The 24,315-nt window shown below is 42.0% G+C and overlaps 1 protein-coding gene across 1 annotated transcript in view; it reads left to right on the top strand.

Moving 5' to 3' along the window:
- LOC146861658 (cytochrome P450 27C1-like) overlaps positions 1–24,315 on the top strand; it is a 179,781-nt gene that overhangs the window by 133,472 nt on the left and 21,994 nt on the right. The window contains exon 8 of the mRNA XM_085646011.1: positions 19,492–19,695. Within this exon, the coding sequence (XP_085502137.1) occupies positions 19,492–19,695 (204 nt within the window). The remainder of the gene's footprint in view (positions 1–19,491; positions 19,696–24,315) is intronic.

Genomic DNA, 24,315 nt, shown 5'->3' with positions numbered 1-24,315 from the left:
TTGGAATAGGCATCAATATAATATTTTACAGTCTAATGGTATTGTTCTTTTCTGTTTCAAAGCAATATGATGTGATGACGTTGGAAGTAGACACAATTAGATGCCTCCTTCATTTTCACGTATTCTATTAATGCAATGGCCCTGCCAAACATGTTTAAAAAGTACCTTAAATGTATTCCTAATTGTTGGGATTTTGCTTGGATATTGTTTTTGAACACGGTTAATTTAAATAATTTTTGGTCTTTCCATGTGATGTTTGCCAACCTCACTTAATGAAAGATGAGCACCATTTTCTGCGTCCTTCGTCATTGATTTGTACAGATTATGTTTTGAGATAAGCAATGGGCATTCTCAGCAGTGATGTTTAACTGAACTTGGATGTGCAGCTCTTGAAGACAGCTAGAGCACTGGACCGGTCTTAGCCTTTATCCTTCAATTAAGCTTTTTAGTAGCTTGAGAGGTAAAGGGCTGTTAATATCAATTAGGCAATGCAATTTACAGGGTAGCCCATTTGTCCACACATTAAGGACCAGGACGCAGTAAGTAAGGTTAAGTAGGTTTTATTACAAATTAATGGCCAAATTGATATATATAAATCTCAAAAACACATTGTAAAGTTACAAAATCACTGCGGGTATGCCAAAGCGTTGAATGAAATTAAGTCTTAGTAGCATAAAGCATACAAGAAATTCAGTTGCTGCAATACAGATGATAAGAAATAAGATCTGATGATCCCTGTACTGTTTTCAATCTTCCTGTCTATGCATGAATAAATCTAAAGTCACCTAAACCAGTCTTAAACTAAAGTTGGGAAAATTGGGGAAAACTAGTTAAATCGGGGATAGCAGGAAGGTGTCAGCATAGTGGAGACTTCAGTAGACGTTCTCCAAATCTAGGCAATGCAGAGCATAAAGCAACACAATGAGAATAAACGTAAAGAAGTCTGTAACTCTCAAAGTCCAAGAAATTCTGCTCTAAAGACCAAAGTGTGAACACCAATTAATCCCACAAAACATTTGAGAATTCCACGTCATAGACTACAGTAGTTTTCCACCTTCTCACATTACAGATTGGCAACTTCACTCTATTTTTCCCATCATACGGATTGAACATCAGGACAACCTTGGATATGTCCACGCTCCTGATACACATGAAAAGGAAGGAGTCTTCTCTTAGTTCATTAATGCCTCTCATACTTGCCAAACGTTCTCCTCCTGGACCTCACCATATCTAATACACCATTGGCCTTTTGCTGACTTTACAATAAAGCAAAATAGGAATTAAACATTATAAACCCCATAAGAAATTCTATACCTCTCTGGCAACCTAAACCCATCTAAATAGTTTAGAGGTTGGGGGAACTAGTGCCATCTTCTCAAGTACCATGTACTGTAATTTTGCTGTTGCGAACCAAATTATTAGTTGACTAGAAAAAGAATTTCCGGTTTTAATAGTCTGCCTATTCATGTACACCACCTCAGTGCCTTGTGGAGTTTTGTACGTTGGACATAATAAGCATGTGGTGGTATCTATATGGGATAGGTCTAGCTGGTGAGCAGGGGCGGTGGGTGAGATTTTAAAGTGGTGGGGCGCAAACTAATTAGCATACAGCACCGTAGCGAGAGCGGAGCGAGCGAGCCCGAACCCCAAACGGGGGGTTTGGGGCGGTGCCCCCCCCCCCCCCCAAGAAAATTTTGAAAAAAAAAGAAGAAAAATCGTGCATTTTCAAGCAAATTTGAGAAAACAGGAAGGTTAATAAAGCAATTGTGAAAGTGCAGTTATTACATTAATAGATGGCATAGCATAGGTAGCTGCTTATTCAGTATTACCACAGAGCTTCATACATTCTGTCCTATTATGCTCAGGTGCTGAATTCAGACTATAAGACTTATGGAAATCTCAGCTCTAAGAGTAGAAGAAGTTGCACAGCAGTGTAATGGTTGCCAGGCTCGTTCCGCAGGAGCGTCAGGAACTTGAAGAAAAGTCCACAGTCTTCCCCTACGGCCTTCCGACTCTATTAGACTCTAGAGTAACGAATGGCACGCAAGGGGAAAACAGGGAAACAAAACAAGGAAAGGCGGGGGAAGAAAAACAGTCTTACAACATGCTGAATATTAGACTCTAGAGTAACGAATGGCAAGCAAGGGGAAAACAGGGAAACAAAACAAGGAAAGGCGGGGGAAGAAAAACAGTCTTACAATATACTGAATATAAAAGAGACAGCGGAATGCGCTGTTACCGTGATTCTGGTTGAGCTGAGCTTTGTACACACACTTCACATAGGTCCACGCAAGTACTTGTATTCAACAAACAAGTAGCAGCATTCACTTTTTGTAAATGAAATCCGCACGTCTGTCTTTCAGTGTAGCAAACTTGTCAATTACTTTCATGTTGAAGTCCGGTATCTTTTGGACTAGCTTGCTCTCTACAGATAGCATCGCCAAAGCATTTAGTCTTTCCTCTAGCATGGTGTTCCTGAGGAATGTCTTTATGCGCTTTAAGGCTGAAAAACATCGTTCAGCTTCTACTGTTGTCATTGGAGTCGTAATCACAATTTTTAGTAAAGTCACTGTCTCTGTAAGTGAGTTTTCCATATGCAGTTTATGAATTAAACTCAGCAAAGTCAAGGCGCTTGTGGCCTTCCGGTACACAGGCATTCCGTAGAGTACAGTTAACTCAGTTCTCAGCTGCTCTTTTTTGAGCATAGGATATGCTTCCACAGCCTGATTCAGAGCACGCTCAGGGAAGGATTCATCATATTGTGCAAACTCTTTACTTTGCAATAAAGTCGCACTCACCAAATGTTTTGTGAATGAAAAACGTTCTTTCGCCTGCACAATTACAATGTCACATATCTCCTTTCCAATTCGAGCCAGAGGTGATGTTTTGTCTGCGGTTTGCAAAAATAGAATGCTCCGGCAGTTTGCTCTCTAAATCTTCAACCCCATCTCTCACTTTCATAATCTGTTGTACAAATGCAGATGTATTGGCTTTCACAGAGACAGTATCTAGGTCTTTTCTTTGCAACTGATCGTATAACACATCAACAGGAATCATTATGTCATGAAATAAAAACAGTAAGAACTGAAACTCTTTGTCTTGTAGTGTTCTAATAAAGCCATGGGCTTCACTCTGACTTGTGTGATCAAAGTCTGCTCTGGATGCTATGGCAACAAAACATTTCTCAAGGCCCTCCCTCTGTTCAAAGATTAAGTTGACTGTACGAATGTGAAAGTTCCAACGAGTTGAGGATCCCCTTGGTACGCTTTTGTCCACAATCTCATGAAGGGCTTCTGTTCTTTTGGGGGAACGTGTGAAGAATGCTGCTATGCCTCCGATATCCTGAAAGAAAACTCGTGTCTCTCTGATCTTTGATACCGCCTGTTGCATAATAAGATTGAGTTGGTGGGCGTAACAGTGCACAAAATGAGCATTAGGGTACACATCTCGAATTCGTTTTTGTACTCCACTAAGGCTTCCACTCATTACGGACGCACCATCATAGCTTTGTGCGATAAGTTTTTGTTTTTGAGGCAGGTCCGGTAAAATTAAGTCCAGTTGACACAGTATTGCTTCAGTGATGGTTGCTGCACTAGAGTCACTTAAATGCGTGAAGCCATAAAATCTTTCCACAACGTTTCTGTCACTGTCAAGGTACCGAAACACTAACACGGACTATGTTTGAGTGGACACATCAGTGGTGTCATCAGCCTGAATAGCCACAAAGTCTGTGTTTCGCAACTCTTGCACAATATGGCTTCTTATAATTTTGAGCATACAGTCAAGGAGTTCATTTTGTATTGTATTAGAGGTGCCCTTAAAGACTGTAGCATGTGCTAAATGTCTTTCCAAATCCTGGTCTATGGTTGACATTAAATCCACTAGGCCTCGGAAGATCCCAGGTTTTGAGGAAGTTTCTGATTCGTCATGGCCTCGCAATGCCAGTTCGAAAGCACCACAGAAACGAATGCAATCAATGATCTTGGATAGATTTTGTCTGTTCTTATCAACAGCTTCATTGTGTTTTTGAATGGATTTGCGATACGCATCATTTATCTGCTGCTCAATTGGTGCGTCTTCCCCCAACATTCCCAGTCTTGTCAGGTTTTCCAGATGATTTCTTGTGAGCGCATGCTTCTTTATTTTTTCAGCGATGTGCTTCAGGTCGACCATTCCTTGCCGTGTCCAAGAAAAGTCACCGCCAAACAGCAAGCAGGGGAAGCAGAACAGAGAATTTCTTATAGGGCACCCTGTAAGCCAATCAGCTTTTGTGTACCAGGCATTTGAGAATGTACGTTTTGACATTTTTCCTCTGTCCTGGGTAGTTTGCTGTAGGTTTATTTCAGGCTGATGATGTCCTAATTGTTTTATCTGTAGTTTTTGTTCAAGTGGCCGTGACTGGAATGACTTTGTAATCAGCTCTTGTACTGTATTCATGATGGTGTGTTGCTGGCCTTACCAATATATATATATATATATATATATATATATATATATATATATATATATATATATAAAGAAACCTGTCAATAATCAAAGTACAACGTATAAGGTGCAGTGCAATAATATCGAATTACAGTATAAATACATTATACATATATCTTGTGCATTATCCTAATACATCCTCAAATGACTGCTAAAAATAGAGCCGTACTGCCTCCTGCCTCTCTGTGCCATAGTGGTTGCTGGAGGCACTGAAAGACACTGCTTGAGGGCCTTGAGAGTGACCACATACAAACATATCCCTAACTCCCATGTAAAAAAATATATAGCATCAGTTTCCTTACCTTTAACACTGGTGTTTGCTGGGTTGTAGCCGGGGTCGGGTGAGAGAGCAGCAAAGGAGGTTGGGGTCCTCTTGTTGTTTGCTGGAAAATTGCCCCAAAATGCGGTAATGTTTCAGGTTGTCGGGTGCTGAAAATGAAAAGATAACAGTTAGTAATTTTACCAAGAAAGTACCAGAACTTGCTGGAGAAAACAAGTACTAGGGATAATAAGTACTTCTACTTCTATATTTCCATTTCAAGCAATACATGCGGCTGAGTGCCATGACACATTTATTCTGAGCTGGACAGATACCATATTGTGCTGCAAATTGCTGGCTTAGAGGCAAAAGTCTGGTAAAGTTCTCATTACATACTGGATATCTAGAGAAGCCTTCCCAAAGCAACTTTGTGATACTTATCCAGCTAAGTCCAATTTTGTACTGGTAAAAATGTAAAGAATCTTTAAGTTTAAAATATTGATGCCCTTCTAAAGGTAAATCATGGAAATTGTGCACAGGCAAGCCCGGATAGGCTGAGCTACAGCTGAAGAAACTCGGTTTTGAATTTTTCATAGAGCCTAATACCAGGAAAAACATAAGCAAAGCCGGGCATGTAAATGGAGAAACGTAAAGGAGGAGGGAATCTGCACAGGAGAAGGAAGCCATGATCTATGCATTGCAGTGCTTTGCAATGCATTGGTCATAGAATGTCATTACGTGATCTGTGGCTCAAGGCTGCAAAAAGATGTTCACCCATTTATTAATAGATGCGCTGATCCACTCTTTAGACATAATCTGCTGAAAAGGAGCCCACAAAGTCCCTAGGAAGGATTAACTGAGAGCGGTGTTACGGGATAATCAGGAATAGGAAAGATATTTTCAAATATAAAACAATTACATAAAGACACGCCTCAGTAATTTTAGGGGTTCTGCTCGGACAGCATTAAAACTCAAGCATACAAAGCAGGATTGCTTTTTGTAAAAAATAAATAAAATAAAAATAAAACTATAACTAGAAATCAAATACAAGCCACCTCATAAATGAATTCAGTGGCATCCGTAAAGTGATGGTAAGCATTAAAATTGAAAGATAGATTGTCAGAAAGGTTGGCTTTGTATTTCTCGTTCGAATTATAGGATTTCACTACAGACAATTGACAAATTACAAAGTGACTAATAAACCTGTATCCAGAAATGCAGGCACTGGCTGCGTTAACGCTAACGGTTAACACTTTCTACCTGGGCGTACTTAAACTGTTATGAACTACAGTAACCAGAATACATTTGGGAGAGCTGGTGCAGGCATGCCAGCACTCTATTCCCTTCCCCTGTAAAAATACGCTGCTCCCTAAATGCCTTTTGTGCACATAAACAAAACTTGAGGTTTGAGATGTCCCACATGTACTGGTTTTTGCTTTCTGATACTTGCAGTTTGAAGTTTCTTTAAAAAATGTAGGAATCCAAGTACCTGAATGTAAAATCATGACGTTAGAAAGCCAGATCCCAAATCTACAAGGAAGAGTCCAATACATACATATTCAACACACAGCACAACCCCAGACGCTTCAATCACTGACTTTCTTTCAGACAACTGGTTCACTTATACTTCTGAAAGGTTTGGTAAACCACTTCCGGGCCCATTCGAACCTGTGACCTGCAGCAGGGTGCGAACAAATCTAGTGCCAAGTGTTCGACCCACTGAGCTACCTCACTCGCACCAAGGAATGTGAAAAATAAACACAAAACTAACAGAGAACAAAGACTCACCTCACTAAGGAAATCCTGCGCCCTCAATGTCGGTCCACCTGAAAACCTCTTCAGGCTAAAGATTTTTGCCCGGATCCTTTGCTCGCGCTTCAGAGATAATAGGCCCGCCCCGGTTCCCTCGCGGATGCCTCGCGCCTGGTTTAGGGTACTTTACTTTATAGATATACCGTCAATTACCCAGAAAGGCTGTGACTGGCATCCTGGAAGGAAGTTGAGGCATTCTGAGTTGTGTCTTGGCAATTAGACCTGGAATACCCCTAAAACTAAAGAGCTTAAGGCAATTATAAAATGACCCCTTGACACCAGTCTGACGGGGAAGCCCTCCTACGGCACTGCAGTTTCACTTAGAACAATAACAGCTGGTGGGGGCTCCACCGGGCACGAGGGCTCCCGGAAGTTGGTTCAGGCCATCCGAGACCTCTGGTTATCCTACCTGATCGGCCGTGTGTCGTGCCACACTGCCAGACGTGTTTTCATTTGAAAAATATACTCTTCTCATTGGGAGCTGGCTCTAAACCCCCCTGATCCGTGTCGCGGTATGTCGGAGCAAGAAAGGAGGAAGCCAGACACCAGCACGGCGAGGTTTCGTATTATACACTGTCTGACACATGACATTTGAGTCCGAGAACTTGGATTGTCTTGTGAAACAGGTTACAACAGCTGCTTATGTGGCAAATATTGAAGATTTGTCAGGCAAGGATCTTCCCGTTGCGGTTGCGCAGTTCCAGTTTAATAATATGAGGCAAGTGTCTGGAGTTGTAGAATGCCATTAGGTTGGATGTGAAGTAACAGCGTCTGGTCTGGCGACATTTGCGTTATTTACACTGTGAGACAACAGGTCAGGCGAGTGTACTTCCCATATTCCCTTTCACGTTCGTGCCCAATGCATATTATTCCAAATCTAAGACTTCAGGGAGATCAAACCAGAAAAGGAGAAATGTTGCCGTCAAATATGAAATATGGTACACACCTTTTAACAAGAGCTCTAACATCCGTTCAGAACAAAACCAACGCTGGCAATCCCGATAGGTCCGACGTTGGAAAGATGGTGTGTGTTTTTTAATTATTTTTTTATATTCCAAGCATGTGCGACAAAGATAAAAATAAAAATGAAAACATGCCGTATTCTAAACGTAGCTGCCATACGCTTACAAATGCACTTACAATTAAAATGTAAATTGAAAAATAGATATCCACTCGGGTGGCCATTTTACTAGACATGGTTTTCAAATAACAACACTTTCATTTGTGCCATTGCATTTTTTAATTATTATTTTTAAGAGGAAGATAAGAATAATTCTTCACTTAATCAAGCATTTAAAATAACATATTAAGTAAAGTGAACGTTGACATAGAGGGGCATATTGACACTGAATAACAGATGTTTATTGCTACCCAACTCAAGTCCCGGCGGCACTTCAGCCCGTCTGGGAACAGTTCCAAACTCACCTGGCAACACGAGCAGGAGCAGCAGCCAGCCAGTACCACACAGTGTACACCGCCACGAGGTGTGTGTGGCGCGGTGACGACGGACTGCCAGTGCGCACCTGCTAACGATGATGGCCAATCACTGTTCGCATAAGCCACAGTGATTGGCCATACCTTGCGTGGCACCCAATGCCTGGTTTGCAGGCTGCGCCGTGTCTCTCAGCCAATCAAGAAGACGCTGCAACATTAGCAGCGCCTGAATTGGCTACAGCACCGTGGGCACAGATAGGGCTCGCCCATAGGAGAGACCGGGGGCTGCTGCATGAAGCAACCCTCGGCCTCTCGGGTCCCCCTCCCTCGCTCTCCTAGCCAGTAGTGGCTGACTGGCTGACAGTGCGCATGTTTGGGATGGTCACAACCCAAACTCGAGTATGCGCATACGCGCCGCTGGCCTTCAGTGTGTGCACTGTCACTCAAACGGAGTGCTCGCCCCGGCCCCACCCCCTTCATCGGCCGGTCCCACCCACGCTATTGTGATTGTGAAGGAAAGGAAAACTGACAGCGCTGCGTCACTGCTAGCATACGTGAGCAGCCGCGGGTCCAAGTGGCTGGTGGGGCTACGCCCCTACGCCCCAATGGACGCACCGCGGCTGCTGGTGAGTAAGACAGCAGTATACATCAATGGGTTACTCGGAGAAGATTCAAGGAGGCCACATATCAAGCAGTATTCTTACACATTTGCTTAGATCTTTTTACATTACATTTTGCATATTTACTATTATTTTAGGGATGATTTTTAAGTAAAGTGTCTAAAACTACATGATTTTTAGTCAGTTGCCAAAGATGGGATTAACCCCAGTTTCCAAATTACGGTGCCAGCAATTACCCCACTAGACCATATCTCTTCAAATTCTCTTTCTTTCTACACCTTGTATATGTTGTTGATTCAGGGTTTTTCCTTTTTGGATTAATGATTGTCAAAATTGTTCTATTTTGGTAAAGATTTCTTCGGGTCAATTTGAGAATAGACCACAGTGATAAGGATAATAATTTTTGCACTGTGTTACAAAATGTGAAACATTTAAAACGTTTGTTGATCTTGATTGACCACTGCCGGCCGGGCAAGTCGTTAGAATGTTAACCATTTGAAAGGTATGACCTTTACTTGGGAAGAACCTAGAAGGTAGGATTCCCCTATACTGCTACTAAGGCATACAGAGAGTTGCCCACACCTTCAAGAAACAATCACAACCCATCCCTCAATCCTAGTCCAATTCAGAAGAGTTTTGTTCTTACCTTCAGTCTGTAAGAATCCAAACTAGATAGAATCAGTGGAAATGGAAGGGGAATATATGCATACATTTGAAGGACCAAATTATTTCACTAAGTTTCCCAGCATGAAAAGCAAACTATGTATCACGCTCACTGGCAGCATTATTTTGTTCCATTTGTAGTAGAAGCAACATTTCTATTGAAGTCAGAAAATTATGTGGCAAAATATGCAGCAAGAGTGGTAAATCTATTACTATACAGTAAAATGTGTAGCCACAAATACACACAATTCTGCTGGCCCTGACCATTGTCCACTGTTTTGTCATCAGTTTATTCATGAAAGGTAAACGGAACCCAATCTTTTAATTCCAAACAATGCCCATTGTTAGCTGTAACTTGAAGAAAACAGCATTGTCTCCCTTCTACGTTCTTTACTGCAAAATTAAGTCTTTGTTCCTTGTTTTTACTTTAGACCAGGTGTCTCCAACCAGCTGATCAAGCTACCAGTAGCTCATTGACACTTTCAGATTAGCTCACTGCCTTAATTTCTTTTTTGAGAAAGCACATGGTCAAATTGTTCTTTTAAAGTTAAGGAAAGGCTGTGTTAATTGTACATTATTATCTTCAGGCTGCAGATAATGGAGCCTGATAACGAGCAGTGCTGGAGTCCCTGCTGGAGTCAGATTTATGACCCATAGTGCAGAGGTAAAGAAATTAAGCACTGAGGAATTTAACTCTTAACCCCTTCGCTGCTAGGCCTTTTCCCCTCTGTGCTAAGCCTATTTTTGGCTATTTGAGGTAGTTCGCACTTAAGCCCCTGTCATTTTTTGTCCACATAAGGTATCCATGCCACATTTGCGTCCTTTTTTCCAACATCCTTAGGATTCAAAAGGTACCCAGAGCTTGTGGATTCGTCTGGAGGGGACTGAGAAATTAGCTAAAATACAGCAAACGTCTGGGTTTTGGGGGTAAAAATGGGGAAAAAATGTGCTGCAGAAGAAAACATCTGTTTTTTTCCATGTAACTGGTATCTATGAAGGGCTTGTGGTGCTAAAATCACCATGTTCTCAGCTTTCAGGAACAGGCAGACTTTGTCAGAAAACCAAATATTTCTACACAGCTTTTGCATTTTACTGGGACATAGCATATTTTTCCTACTTTTTGTGCTTTCCTACTCCCGCCAGTTAGTGGGTATGAAATAGATAATGTTCCTGGAAAGCTATATATTTCTGAAAAGTAGACAGAATTCTGAATTTAGCAAGGGGTCATTTGTGTAGATCCTCAAAGGTTTTCCTATAAAAAGTATAAAACAATATTGAAATTGAGCTGGAAAAAATAGCCATTTGTGTGTACGTTTTCCACTGTTACTTCTGCGAACTATGGCAGATTTTTGAAAGCAATATGTCATTCAGTCCGCTGGACCCATCTGGTTATGGGGATATATAGGGCTTGTAATTTCACCAAGAACCTGAGGTACCCAGAGCCAATAACTGAGCTGCATCTTGCATTTCATTTCATTGTGTACCGAGTATACCGTAATTCATTTGGTCAAATATAAAGAGTGAAAAATAGGAAATGGGAACAAGATATGGAGTTTAGAAACAGTGGGTATTTGCACATCTCTGAATTTGTGGGTACCCATGCTAGCATGTGAATTAGAGGGCATTTTTCAATATGTCTTCTATTTTTTACACTGTTTTACATTTGGAAGTGACAAATACAGAGAAAGACAATTTGTAATAACGCCTCTTCTACTATTCTGTATTCCCCTAAGTCTCCTGATAAAAATGGTACCTCACTTGTGTGGGGAGGCCTAGTGCTGCTACAGAAAACAGTCCAAAACACATGACACATCACTTTTTCCACTGAAAACTGACCCTTTTTTCCAGTGTTCCTTGCTGTAGAGTTTGGACCCTAGCTCAGCCGGCATCTAGGAAAAGCTAGCAAATCTATATATTTTTTTTAAACTACCTGGAGAAATTCAACATTTTTTACCCAGAATCCCTTGCAAACCTCAAACTTGTCTGAAAAAACATTTTTCCTCATATTTCTTTGATTGAAAGTTATGGAATCTGTGAGGAGCCACAAACTTACATCCACTCGCAATTCCCCCAATGTTCTTGATAAAAATGGTACCTCAATTGTGTGGGTAGGCTTAGTGCAGTGCCCATGACTGGAAACGGCCCAAACGTACTCTGGAGAATTCAAAATTCTTTCACAAAACGACCTGGTTCAGCAAGGGTTAACCTGTGTTTTTTGTCCCAGGGTCATCGGCCATCTAAAGAATCTTACAAATGAAGACCTGTTTAAAAACTTGACACCCGGGGGAGTCCAGGCAGGTGTGGGTTGTGTGGATCCCCCAACGTTTTCTTACCCAGAATTCTCTGCAAACCTCAAATGTAGCTAAAAAAACACCCATTTCTGTGTGGGAAAATTGTGGGATCACTGCACCGGCACAAATTTCCTACCACCCAGCGTTCCTGCAAGTCTCCCGATTTTAAAAAAAAATGCTATCTCTCTTGTGTGGTTGGGCCAAGTGTCCGCGACAGGAAAGGGCACAAAATATATTGTCAAAATTATGTATCACAAAATGACCTTGTTTTGCAAAGGTGTAACCAGCGTTTTGGTCCCAGACTTCGCGGCCATCTAGGGAAACCTACCAAACCTAGACATTTCTGAAAACTAGACACCTGGGGGAGTCCAGGAAGATGTGGCATTTCTGTGTGGGATCACCGTGCAGGTACAAATTTCCTAAAAATCAGCGTTGCCCTCGGTCTCCTGAGTAAAGTGATGCCTCACTTGTGTGGGTGGGCCAAGTCCCTGAGACAGGTAAGGGCCGAAAAAGAGTAGAGAATGAGGGGATATCACAGCGCAAGTTTTTTTTCTATACGTTTTTAGGCGGACTGCTTTGAGCACCCCCCAACAAGTGAGGTATCATTTTTATTGGGAGACCAAGGAGAACGCTTGATGGTAGGAAAGATTGTGCTGACTCGGTGATACCAGACAAATGTTAGATTAATTTTTTTAATTGGCTAAATTTGAGGTTTGCAGGGGATTCTACGTAAGAAAACTTTTAGGGATCCATGCAAGTCACACCTCCCTGGACTTCCCCATGTGTCTAGTTTTCAGAACTGTCTGAGTTTGGTAGTTTCCCTAGATAGCTGCCAAGCATGGCACCAAAACACAGGAGTTTCCTTTGCAAAAACAGGTTGTTTTGTGATAGATAGGGGGAACAGGCACCTACGTTTGTTTTCTTCCATGTGTTTCGATGCTCGGGGCGCTGAGAGAGCACCACGAGCACCGAAGCAGTGAAAGTGCAATTAGCCGATCGGCTCAATTCACTTTCAGTGTAATGAGGTCAGCACACCATGCTTGCCAATCATCATTACACTGAATTAAAACAAATGCATTGGGCACTCCCGAGGCTCGAAAATAAAAAAGGAAACCCCTCTGCCTGGGATTTCCTGGCCGTTTACCGAGGACGGAACAGTTCCATCCTCTGCACATGACCACTGTGGCTTAGGAAGGAACCAGTTTGTCCTCCGCTCCAAATTGGTTGAATACTTCCTTGTCAACTCAATATAGAAGTATGAGAACAAAATTAAGTTTCTGAATGCTTTTAAATGGTAAACAATTAAAATGAAAAGTACCTTAATGATTAAGTAAACTCTTCCTTTTAATTTTCTCCCATTTAAAAGTGTCACATTTACAAACAGCAGGCCTCTTGCTCTCGGTAGCTAGTAGACAATGTGCCATTTTTATAACTGAAAAATACAGTCCTCTTTTAAATGGGAGGAATTTAAAGGAAGAACAATATTTCTATGAGAGATTAAGTTTTAATGTTTTTTTTCTCCACTTTCAATTAAGCCAATTAGGTCTTCATGTTTTATGAAGCATATATCTTCACTTAAAATTCCTCCCATTTAATTGGTTATATATTTGTATTATACATGTAACGGTGCCACATATGACAAAAGGTATACCAGTGCCACAGGTACATACGACATAGACTCTCAGTCACAAATACACATTTATCCCATTAATACGCAAACATATTTATACATCCCCGAAGACCACACTGTCACACATGGCAGTCCTGTCATAGTGCTCCTAGTGAAAGTATTTTGTTCAATCGATAGTATATGGTTCTGTGGACATTAGGCTTAAAGTCAATGAAGCGGAGTGTGAGTGTGTCTGGTAACAATGTGCAAGTTGCTTAGCCTTCAGTATCTCACAATGCTTTTCACTGATCAGAAGTAGTTCTCACTACAGAAAAGGTTGGAGACCCCCAGCTTTAGACAAACAGTACAGTCTACTATTTCATTTACTATTCACAATACCATGTCCATGTTAAAACCACATTTTCAAGGTAATTATCTAAAAAAATAAGCATGCAACATGAAAATACTTAATGGGCAACATGTAATATGGCTTTATATTGCCATCTCAGGGATCTGATAACATTTACAACCCACTGGGCTTTTGGCCTCATGGTTGATATCAAAACCGCGCAATGGCAACATTAGACTGCATTACACAGGTACCTGTTAGGTTTCCTCTTAATATAGTAAGACACACATGCATATGCACATAAAGGCCCATGCTATTCTCTCTGAAAATATATGTACCATTTGAATAAAGTCCTCTTGTAAACAAGAGTCAGTTACCCAGTTCATTTAGATGAATAGGTTCTCAATTTATTGCAGAAAGGAAGTAACTGGGTACTCACTGGAACGCCCCACCAGGAACAACTTCCTCTTGCAGTGTCCACTCTCGCTATGTGTCAGCCCAGCCCAGCAGGGACTGCGCAACTCTCCCTAAACTCATAAGCACGGCTGAGCAGGGAAGGCATGTCAAAGATAGCGGATCTGTGAGAACAAGGGAAACGGAAAACTCCGTTCCTAGGCTCGCAGCGCACAGATAGCGGATCACCACAATATTTTGTTATAAGGAAGTCATGGCTCCCCACTAACATTACCTTTGTGCCTTATTAGGTGTATGAAGTGCTACATATATGGAAACTCAATACAATCACAAACCAACAAATCTTATGAAAATACAGAAAATCCCTGCAAAAACATGTGATGAATGAACGTTATAGTTAAAACCCAAAACCTAAACAAATATTCTCCATTTATGGTCACCCGTACTTTCATAATGCCCACCCACCGACCCTCATGATATTGGATTCGACATCACAGATTGCAACATTGATGACCTCGCTCATACCATTACTGTGGCATCACTGATGTGGTCTGATATTAAATGTAGATATAAGACTGCAGTTCCACTGATAGCTAATCTGATGATCACATAAAAATTCTATACAGAACAAAGGTACGAGTTCTCTGATAACCAATAGATGTCTCACTTACACTCAATAGATTCAGAGGCATTCACAACCAACAGATATCCTCTCCGATAACTCACAAAAATATATTTTTAGCATATCCTGTGACAGCCAGTAAATGTTTTCACATATACATTTACATAACTGGGAATCTTCAGGATTTTTTAGGATTTGGTTTGCAACCACAAGATCCCTGTAACTGAAGCTTAATCCATGACATGCATTAATGTATCATAGAGACCTAAAAATGTCAAGTGGAATTTTTTAGATTCACATCTGCTTCCTAGAGACTGTTCCATTGCTTTACTAGTAGATAAGTTTGCTTCCAGATTTTACACAAAGTGCACTTCTGTCTTAAACTTGCAGGAGGATCCTCACCTTCTGTTGTGAGGTACTTCAAGCAGCTCGCCAGGTCACCAGAGTTCCTGGCCGCACTCCCCTGGCAGGGCACTGCTTGCCATAATTAGAGATCCTGCTTGCCTGGCAGCCGTCTCTGATCCTTGGGTACATTGTCTGTGCATTGGACGTTCTGGGCATTGATGAATGTCGAGTGGGTACCATGGGTATTTTTACTCGCAGCGTTAATGTTCTGTTTTACTGAAGCAGACTCCTGAAGTGGGTGCATATTTAAGCAAAACAAAACCCAAATGCCCCTGATGCATAATGATATTTTTCCATGCTCGTTTTGCCAAATGTTAGCTTTTCCTGCTCAAGGCCCTCATGCCTCACATTCCGTCCTAGGCAGGGACATCAAGTAACATTCACACCCCCCTTGAAAGGGCTGGGCACCCATCACTGTGGCCTGGCGGGACGGTGATGGAGAGGCCGCCAGGTCAAAATGGTAAAATGCTAAAATGTTACTTGTTACCCAAGAGCTGCAACTCTCGCAGCCTTTTCTTTTTCCTGATGCCACGAGTGCTGGATTTTTAAGAATCGACACACTTTATTGATTCTAAAGTCCTCGAGAATAAAGGCAATTTTCTAAGGCTATTAATGTGACCCCTCACGTCTCTGTACTGGAAGCAGCTCGTGATTTAGCAATGTGAAAACAGGGAAAGGAATGCCTGTTTTATTTGTAACCAATGAAAATGTCGCAGCCAATGGCAAACTTTTCGTTTGGCGACATGAAAGAATAGTGACACAAACGCATTTGAATCGTCAGCCTGAAGGAGAGTTGAAAGACTAGTCAGGCCTTTGACATCGCCTTGCGTTTTGGAAAGTGAACGACCATTCTCGTTGCTTAGGAGAGGCGCAGTAGGTGGCAGTGGTCAGGCCTCAGACCTACAGGATTTTTTTTTTATCTCATTCTTGCGAGGTAGCTTTGCATATCAAGCCTAGTGCAATGCATTTTCTTGTAGGATTGGAATGATTCCAAGCGCCATTCAGAAAAACGAAATGCAACAAGCCGGCTATTGTGCCAGGCTTTTTTCCGTTGTTGAGTCCGGAGAAGTATGAAAGGGCTATGATCAGTGTGTATGCAGCTGCCTTCGCTGAGCAGGATTCCGAAACCCGTGCGCGTGACATGAATCTGCACCTGGAGTTCTGACTGGACCAAAGTGCGCGTGACATGAAATTGCATCTGGATTGATGACGGGACCCGAAGTGTGCGCGACGTGAAGCTGCACCTGGAGTACTGACGGGACCCAAAGTGCGTGCTGTGTGAAGCACCTGTAGTGCTTCCCGGACCCGAACAGCGCGAAACATGAAGCTGCACCTGGAGTGCTGACGGGAACCAAAGAGCGCGCGACATGAAGCTGCACCTGGAGTGCTGCCCGGACCCGAAGTGCGTGCTGTGTGAAGCACCTGTAGTGTTGATTGAACACGAAGAGCGCGCAACATGAAGCTGCACCTGGAGTGCTGACTGGACCCAAAGTGCGTGCTGTGTGAAGCAGCTGGAGTGCTGACGGGAACCGAAGAGCGCGCAACATGAAGCTGCACCTGGAGTGCTGACGGTACCCGAAGTGCGTGCTGTGTGAAGCACCTGGTGTGCTGCCCGGACCCGAACAGCGCGAAACATGAAGCTGCACCTGGAGTGGTGACGGAACTCTCTGAATGTCAGAATGGAAGCCTCGGTTTCACGGTGCTTGAGGGAATCGGTTACGGACTGCTGTTGTTTTTATGTGTGAACGATAGATTCGGTAGTAGTGTCCGTTTTAAGAGAGTAAAGAATGTTACATGTCACTGTAATGTGCGTGAGTATCAAACTCGTGCACACTCAGGAGATTAGCTATTTGTCCCCAGAGGGGCTTGAGGGGACCATTGCTGAGTTCTGCATTTACAGTTTTTAACGTATGTAAGCTAAATGACTGCAAAGGACAATTTCTCACCTTTTCACTTAAAGAAAACTAGCCCTACAGCTCGATGTTGATGCAAATCCTTTCTCCATTATTTTTTAGTTTATACAAATTATGAATTTCATGCCAGACACGTTCATTCTGTCTATCAAATTAACATAATCCTGACAACAGTATAAAATGTTAAATGGAAGGCACTCCGCTGACACATTTTTAAGCACTCTGTGTACTTTTTCAGGGTTTTTTGAATAAGTGGCATACAGAGCGCCAACCTGGCAAAAAAGTAGTAGAGCACTTTATAAAAGGGGCAATGCAATGGAGTTTATGAACAAAGGCGAGTGAAATGGCATACTTTACAGTAGTGTCTACACTTTTCAATAGCATCAAGAAAAATGCATTGTCCGAAATACCAATAAATTGGTGTGTTGTTTGTAATTCTCCAATCTGAGGGGGCTCAGGGGCATGAGTTCTCTTCTAAAGAACCACATGATTTAATTCCATAATTTACGGTTGCATTTAGAAGCCTCGTTTTAAAGCCCATGGCTCCAGAGGGGGACAATAAATCCCACCCCTCTGGTATCAAGAGCCACGGCCACCATGCCAAAATGGCTTGAGAGCCTGCATGAGAATTCAGTTGTAACTTGGAGGATGTGGTCATGAATCTCTCTAGTGTAGAGTTGGTCCTTCTGACCATCCATGGTTAGTAAAAGACATACCATTGAGGTGCATAAACCCAATTGTTCAGAACGCCATGAGTATGAACAAGAGGTAGGAGAGAGCTCAATCATGGATATAAGACTCGGAACATAGGATACATGTAAGATAAGTAATTAATATTGTTGCCAAAAGAGCACAGGGTCGGGAGAATATAATCAGACACAGAATGTTGATGTACACCTTCTACTTCAGTTGTTGGTGAATTCTAGGTGCTGCGTGTTGCTTGCCGGATGCTTCAGAACGCCAAGAGATGAATGGAGTGGGGTTCGGAAGGAGGGATACAATTAGTGTACATATATAGCTTATGCATCTTTTCAGTAGCAACTGTTGAATTTCTTAGTTTTCATTCAATGCCTAATCACGTTAGGCTTTCAGATCACCAAGGCTTGATGGGATACTGTGACTTAATATACATTTTTGCTCTGGTTATGAGTAGTACAAAAAGTATTGTTGTGCCAGTGCTAAAATATACATCCTTTCCTGCCACAGTGTAGTAATACAAATCGCAGGTTTGCAGAAAGTTTTTCCACCTATCAGGCCCTTCCAGGGAAACATTGTAGGACTGCTTGTGGGAGAACAGCTCTCAAGCTGCTCATTGTCTAGCAGGAGTAGATTGTCCAGTACAGTTTTACTATTCAGGTTCTGTTTCTTGTAGTTTCTGCCGTCACCACTGAAATGACAAAGTGGGGAGGCGGATGATCGTATAAGAAAATATCAAAACACCAACTACGATCATATTGTGTATCAGACAAAACAATAAGGCAAATAGAAAGCATTTGATGCTAGTGAACAACACTTGGAAACTGACATTTAAATTCACCCCATTGAACACCGTTGCAACCTAATTCAGACCATGTCAAGAGCTGATAAAGGCACGAACTTGCCTCAGTCCTTATGAAAAACAGGAAAAAGGGCTGCCCCTGCCAGTAAAACGTCTACAATTCACTCTTCAACCAGAAAAAACGTAGCATTCCCCAAAACAATTTGCCTTCAGCAACATTTACATTTTTCTAACACAAATAAAATGTACATGGAGGTTTATGGAAAGAGATTGGTAGAACGTATTGTTGGATTGTGTTTTCTTCTTAGACAGTTAATGGACATTGTAACTTGTGGTTCAAACATCAAGTGTGCTGCTATAATGCCAACACTTGGGAGGCACTACAATACAATATTGGCTACTTCGTTGCTAGCTTTAATTGAAATCCTCAGCCCAGAGTTTGGCGGTGCAAATCACCTCTTTCTTGAAATGGCGGTGCATTGCTTTATGTTCCAAGGTGAGTTTAGATTGTTATGTAACATAATCTATGCTGTCTGAAGCCTCATAACATAACAGAAAGAATATGTGCGCTGCATTGTGTCCTCTTGCGGACTGTTCTAACTTTATTGAATTTGCACACTGGTAGTACTGAGGCCCCATGACAGTGACAGCAAGCCAAGCTAATGCCAAGCTAATTCAATATTTGTTCTTTACACTGTACCTTTCTAGCTTGTCACAGCACTAATACCCCAAAGCCTCTTCAAAAGTGAAATGTGCGGCAACTGAAGCATCTTCCAGCGATGCCCAACTTATTTAGGAGATTATGTTGCTCTGAGCTGATGCCTGGAGCTGTATGGCATTGAACAGTAGCACATCTGATTAAAAATGCACACCATTACTGCCTGTGTGTGTTCCTTGACTGTTTGATGAGAACCTCTTCCCAAGGGAACAGCGTGTAGAGGTCTTGTTTTTTTTTGTACTGCTTCATAAGCAGCGAAGAAATAGATGAGACTACAAATGTCGTAAATCTTCCCATATTGGAAATCCATGTGAGCTGTATTGCCCTCTTTTCTGAGCACAATTAATTCACTGTCATTTTGTATGGTTTCTTCTTTCCTGTCACTTTCTCACGCCCCAGACCCAGCTTGCTATGTGCCACTATTCTACATCCTTTGAGGAAGAGTATTTCTCAGCAGCACAAGAGTTCAGACCAGAACGCTGGCTGAGGAAGGGCAACATGGACCGAGTGGACAACTTTGGATCCATCCCTTTTGGTTATGGTCTCCGCAGCTGTATAGGAAGGAGAATTGCAGAGCTGGAAATCCATCTCGCACTGATACAGGTGAGTCTACGCCGAAGGTGGTCCAGGAATAAAGGGCTGTGTTCTGTAAATTCCACAACAGTGGAGGCGCTGCTCCCATCAACCTATATACATTGTTTCCCCGGATTCCACAAGGAGTCAGAACAGATGGTCTAGTGCTCTGCTTAACCGCTACAATTCATTCATTTTATAACATAAAAATCATATATTTGCTCTTCTTTAGTGTTCTCAAGATAACTTTAATCAAGCAGAATTAGGTGGACACACAAACAAGTTGTGGAATGAAAAGACAATCACCATATGTATTCTACAATCGTGAACTCACTCCCAGCATTTGTAGTGTAAGTAAGCAGGCACACACCTGCAAACGACCGCTGTGGATTTGCACACAAGTTCTGTGGTTTGGCACATTGCAGTGTCAATATATCTGTGCATTATTTCAGTCTAAAAAGGGGAAGCGTTTAATTTCGGCACAGCATTTTCAAAATTGAATTTTCGTTCATTATCAAAATCAGTAGAATATCTCTGCCTATGTTCGTGACCACCAGGGTCAGACTGACCGTAGCGGGCACCGGGCAATCCCCCGGAGCGCCGCACGGGTGGGGGTCGGTTTTGGGCCCCCGGCAGCCGGTTTTCTTACAGGGCTGCAAAATCGCCCTGTAACAAAATCGGGGGGGGGGGGGGGGGCGGCCGAGCACTTTGCCAGGGCCGGTTTTGGTTCCCCGTCGGGCCCTGGTGACGGCAACTAACTATTCTCATAAAGAAAATAACTTTTCTGCCTTTTTAAACCAGTTTGTGTTGCAGTTCAGTAGTTTAAAATACATTTCGTAGAAAAAGCTTTTGAATTCCCCTTCAAACTAATAAAATGAAGCAGCAGTAATTGGTGCATGTAGACATTACAAATAAACAAGCATTTGCAATGCAATAGGGCTCGCGTATGCAAAAATCGGAGCTATTGGCATTGTGAATGGCGATGTCATTTATCTATGTGTTTTGGTTTGGAGGGATTTGGATGTATGTGGTTTGGAGTGGAATTATGTGGGTTGAATTGAAAGTTAGTTGTGGAATTTTGTGGGGGAATTATGTGGTATGCAGTGTATTTGTGTGGAAATTGTGGCATGGTGTGCAGTGGAATAGTATGGATAGCAATTATGTGGTTGTGAGTGTACTGGAATTACGTGGAGTGGGAATGTGTGTCATGAAGTGTAATTATGTGGAATGGCTGTATTGTGGAGTGGTATGTAGTGTAGTTTAATTATATCGTGTGCTGTTTGTGATATGATGTGGAATTGTGTCGGTGTGGATTGGATGTATGTGCTGTTATGTAGTTCATTAATGGTGGCCCTGTCTGCCTATTTTCAGTAGAGCATATGCTGTATTCTACCACTTCCTCATGCTGGTGTGGAAAAACTCACCTTAATGAAAAATTATTTGTTTTTGCTATAGCAAGACACTTCGAAAAGAGAAAAATGCATTGTTTTTTTTAATGAGTTTTTGGTGGAAAAGAAGCAGGATCAGAAACCGTAGTTGGCACACTTCTTTTCAAAACACCACGAAGATGTGTGGAGCAGGCAAAAGCTATAACTAAGTGCCAGGATGCTTCAGGAGCTTTTTAGTACTTGTTTAATCTTACTGGTGCATTCTCAATGTACCAACACGCTGGGAAAGAAACAGCCCAAAGAAGGACACATGTATAAATAATTTAAAGACTGTGTAAAAAATTTCCTGAAAACAATATGCAATAGCTTACGTTATGAAGTTATACAAGGGGGGCTGGTAAAGGTGGACTTGTCACAGCTGCGATCCACATGTCAGCATGAGGGAATACTTGATCATCTACTTAGGTCAAACCAGTCAGAAAGGGAGGAAAAGAATGCAGCTCATAAACAGATCAATGAAAAACGCTTCCAACGTAAAACAGGGAGCTCGCGTTTCATAATATAAAGATGGAATCTAGTGGGTAGCATAGTAAGTGTGACGGAGCAACTCGCTTCAGGGGCTATCTTGGAAATGACAAAACCTGATTAAATCAGTATGCTGATGAATAATTAAAAAAATTATACAATTTTGTTGCTCAGCTGTATAAGGAAGCTGAGGTGTTTTTTGATTACAAATAAGAAAGTAATAAATCTGCATATCTAAAGTGACTTCAAACGTAAAAATTCTTTGCACTGCAATTTAGCACATATTAAAAGGTGACGGGTGAACAAGGAATGAAATAGATTAAATAGGTAGCATTACAAATTGAAATCTCAAAGTATAGAGGGGGAAAGGTTAAATCATATATATATATATATATATATATGTGTGTGTGTGTGTGTGTATGTGTATGTATATATATATATATATATATATATGTGTGTGTTTTTTTTAAAAGAAGTCTGATATTGCCAGCCGTGCACAAAAAGCGTGACATGAAATCCTGGCATGTATGGCATTTAACTTTGGATGGGACACGTTCACAGCTGTGAGGGGGCTGCATTAATCATCCATTATGCAAGACTGCCGGATGTCTTGTGTCTAGGTCTCTGCAGCAGTTCCCAATCTTTTTACTCTGTGCTCAGTCTCTATGGCAGCCAGCCCCTTCATGGCCCGTAGGCTTGTCCATGAGCTCTGCTCTTCATCATGTCTGTCACTGCTTCTTGCTACCCGCGAGGTTACTGCCAGCAGCTACAGACAAACGCATACACACCAACATATAAACAGACACACACAGGCGGGTGCGCAAACACACATGTTAACATACACACAAACACACACCAGAAGCTTAAACATATGCAGACAAACGCACACACACAAACCTATCACGCAGACATACGACAGAGGCCAGGAAGGTTTGAAGGGTAGGACCCGGAGCACGGGAGCCTAACCAACGGAGGAGTACAAATAAAACACAAGTGGGGTAAAGGCATTGTAAATATGACCGAAATAACCGCATGCTTTGCAGCTCTGTTTACAGAAACCGCCTTGACGCAAAGCTGAGCTCAGAGCAATAATGCCCTGCTAATGGAAAGGGAAGCTTTGCCAAACATGAGCAGGAAACAAAGGGGAAAAAATAGTCCCCCAGAAATCAATATGATAAAGCGTAATGATACCGTAGTTAGTTCCTGCTCCTGGGAGGAACGAAATAGAAAAGGAGGGTCAAAGAGCCAAGACTGACCACTAGCAAGCAAGAATTATTAAAGAACACTGAAACAAACAATTTAAAATCAGGGGGATGGATTTAAGCCCACAAGAGAATTATACTAAAGTACACTAGACGTCGTACGCTTACGCTCGACCTAAAAAGAGAAATTTGATGCTGTTACTTAAAGAAATCCAAGATTTTTACTTTCCCAGAATTCTAAGCAATGTTGAAAAGGCAGTTAGTTTTTTTCTCGGTGGAGAAGGGAGCTCTGAACACAGCTATACCTTTGTTTACTGATCGTTCACTCAAAATAACTTTTTGAAGTGCATTTTTGGCTTCTCTCAATGTCTGAGGAATCCAAGTATCCTAATTAATCCGGTTTTTTGAAGACATTGGGTTTATTTTTACTATGTATCAGTACGAGTCTTTCCTTAACTGCCCGTTCTTCCACTCCTGCTGGTTCTCTTTGAAACGGTCATTGCTCTGATGTAGAAAGTCAAGGAAAAGCAAAAGTACAGACGGTGTGATTTTTATTTCTAAACTTTCACGCTATTGAGGACTATGGCAGATATCAAGGGATGTCATATGGGAGGTTAAATTACCAAAATTGAGCTCTCCTGAAGGCTCAGCAGGACCTTTTGTGGAAAGCAAGGGAGCAATCTGCCTTGGGATTGTACCCAAGCAAAAGGGAAAATCAATCAGCTAAGAAGCGAGTGAGACCCTAGAATTCCCTTAGATAAACAGCTCGATTGCTATAATTTCAGTTCCTGTTCAACGTAAAAGCAATCAACTCTTACACCACGGTGGTCTCCCCCACTGTGAGGTCTTCGCCATACACTCAGCCCTCCGGTACTGATTCATTGCTTGACATCAAGATATCCAACAACCATACTAACTATGAAATTAAGTGTAGCACCGAAGTGCAGGAAAATGTGGTATCCAAGTCATCAGGGCAGAGAGAATCTCAAGCAGAGGCCTTGGCATCGGGCTGCTGCTGTCTAATGAAGATGACCTCTTGCTTCACCTCCTCACCTGAAGCCTATAGTGGTACTTCCACCGCCACTCAACCTCTAAGTGTACCTCAATTATAAGGACGGCCTGGGGTAGACACCTTAGAGCACCATGATGAAAGACTTTGTAGGGGTAGGTCCAGTTCAGGGACACATCTCATCATCCCAGGCTGTGCCATAAGTCAAGGTTGAAGAAAGTGCACAGGCTTATCAAACCTGAAAAAAGCATAGCTCACTGTTTAGTCTGGGTTTCAAGAATTTATTCCAGCTCAGTTGTTTAATCTGATCTGCAAGTACAAGCATTTATCCCTTTTAAGTTCATGTCCATTGAAACCTTTTGAAAGCCTTGTAGTACTACCTCTTGTGCCTGGGTGCCTGATTCCCACCATAGAAATCTTTTTCACACTGTATCCTATTGGAGCAAAGAAGAGAAAATACACAGTTCAAGTCCAATCCTTCATATCATGATCACATCTTCTAGGGGGAAAATCCCTCTGTGGATTA

The sequence above is a fragment of the Triturus cristatus genome, chromosome 3_1, assembly GCF_964204655.1.
Source record: "Triturus cristatus chromosome 3_1, aTriCri1.1, whole genome shotgun sequence".
Classification (NCBI taxonomy): Eukaryota; Metazoa; Chordata; class Amphibia; order Caudata; family Salamandridae; genus Triturus; species Triturus cristatus.
This window is presented reverse-complemented; position numbering and strand designations above follow the sequence as displayed.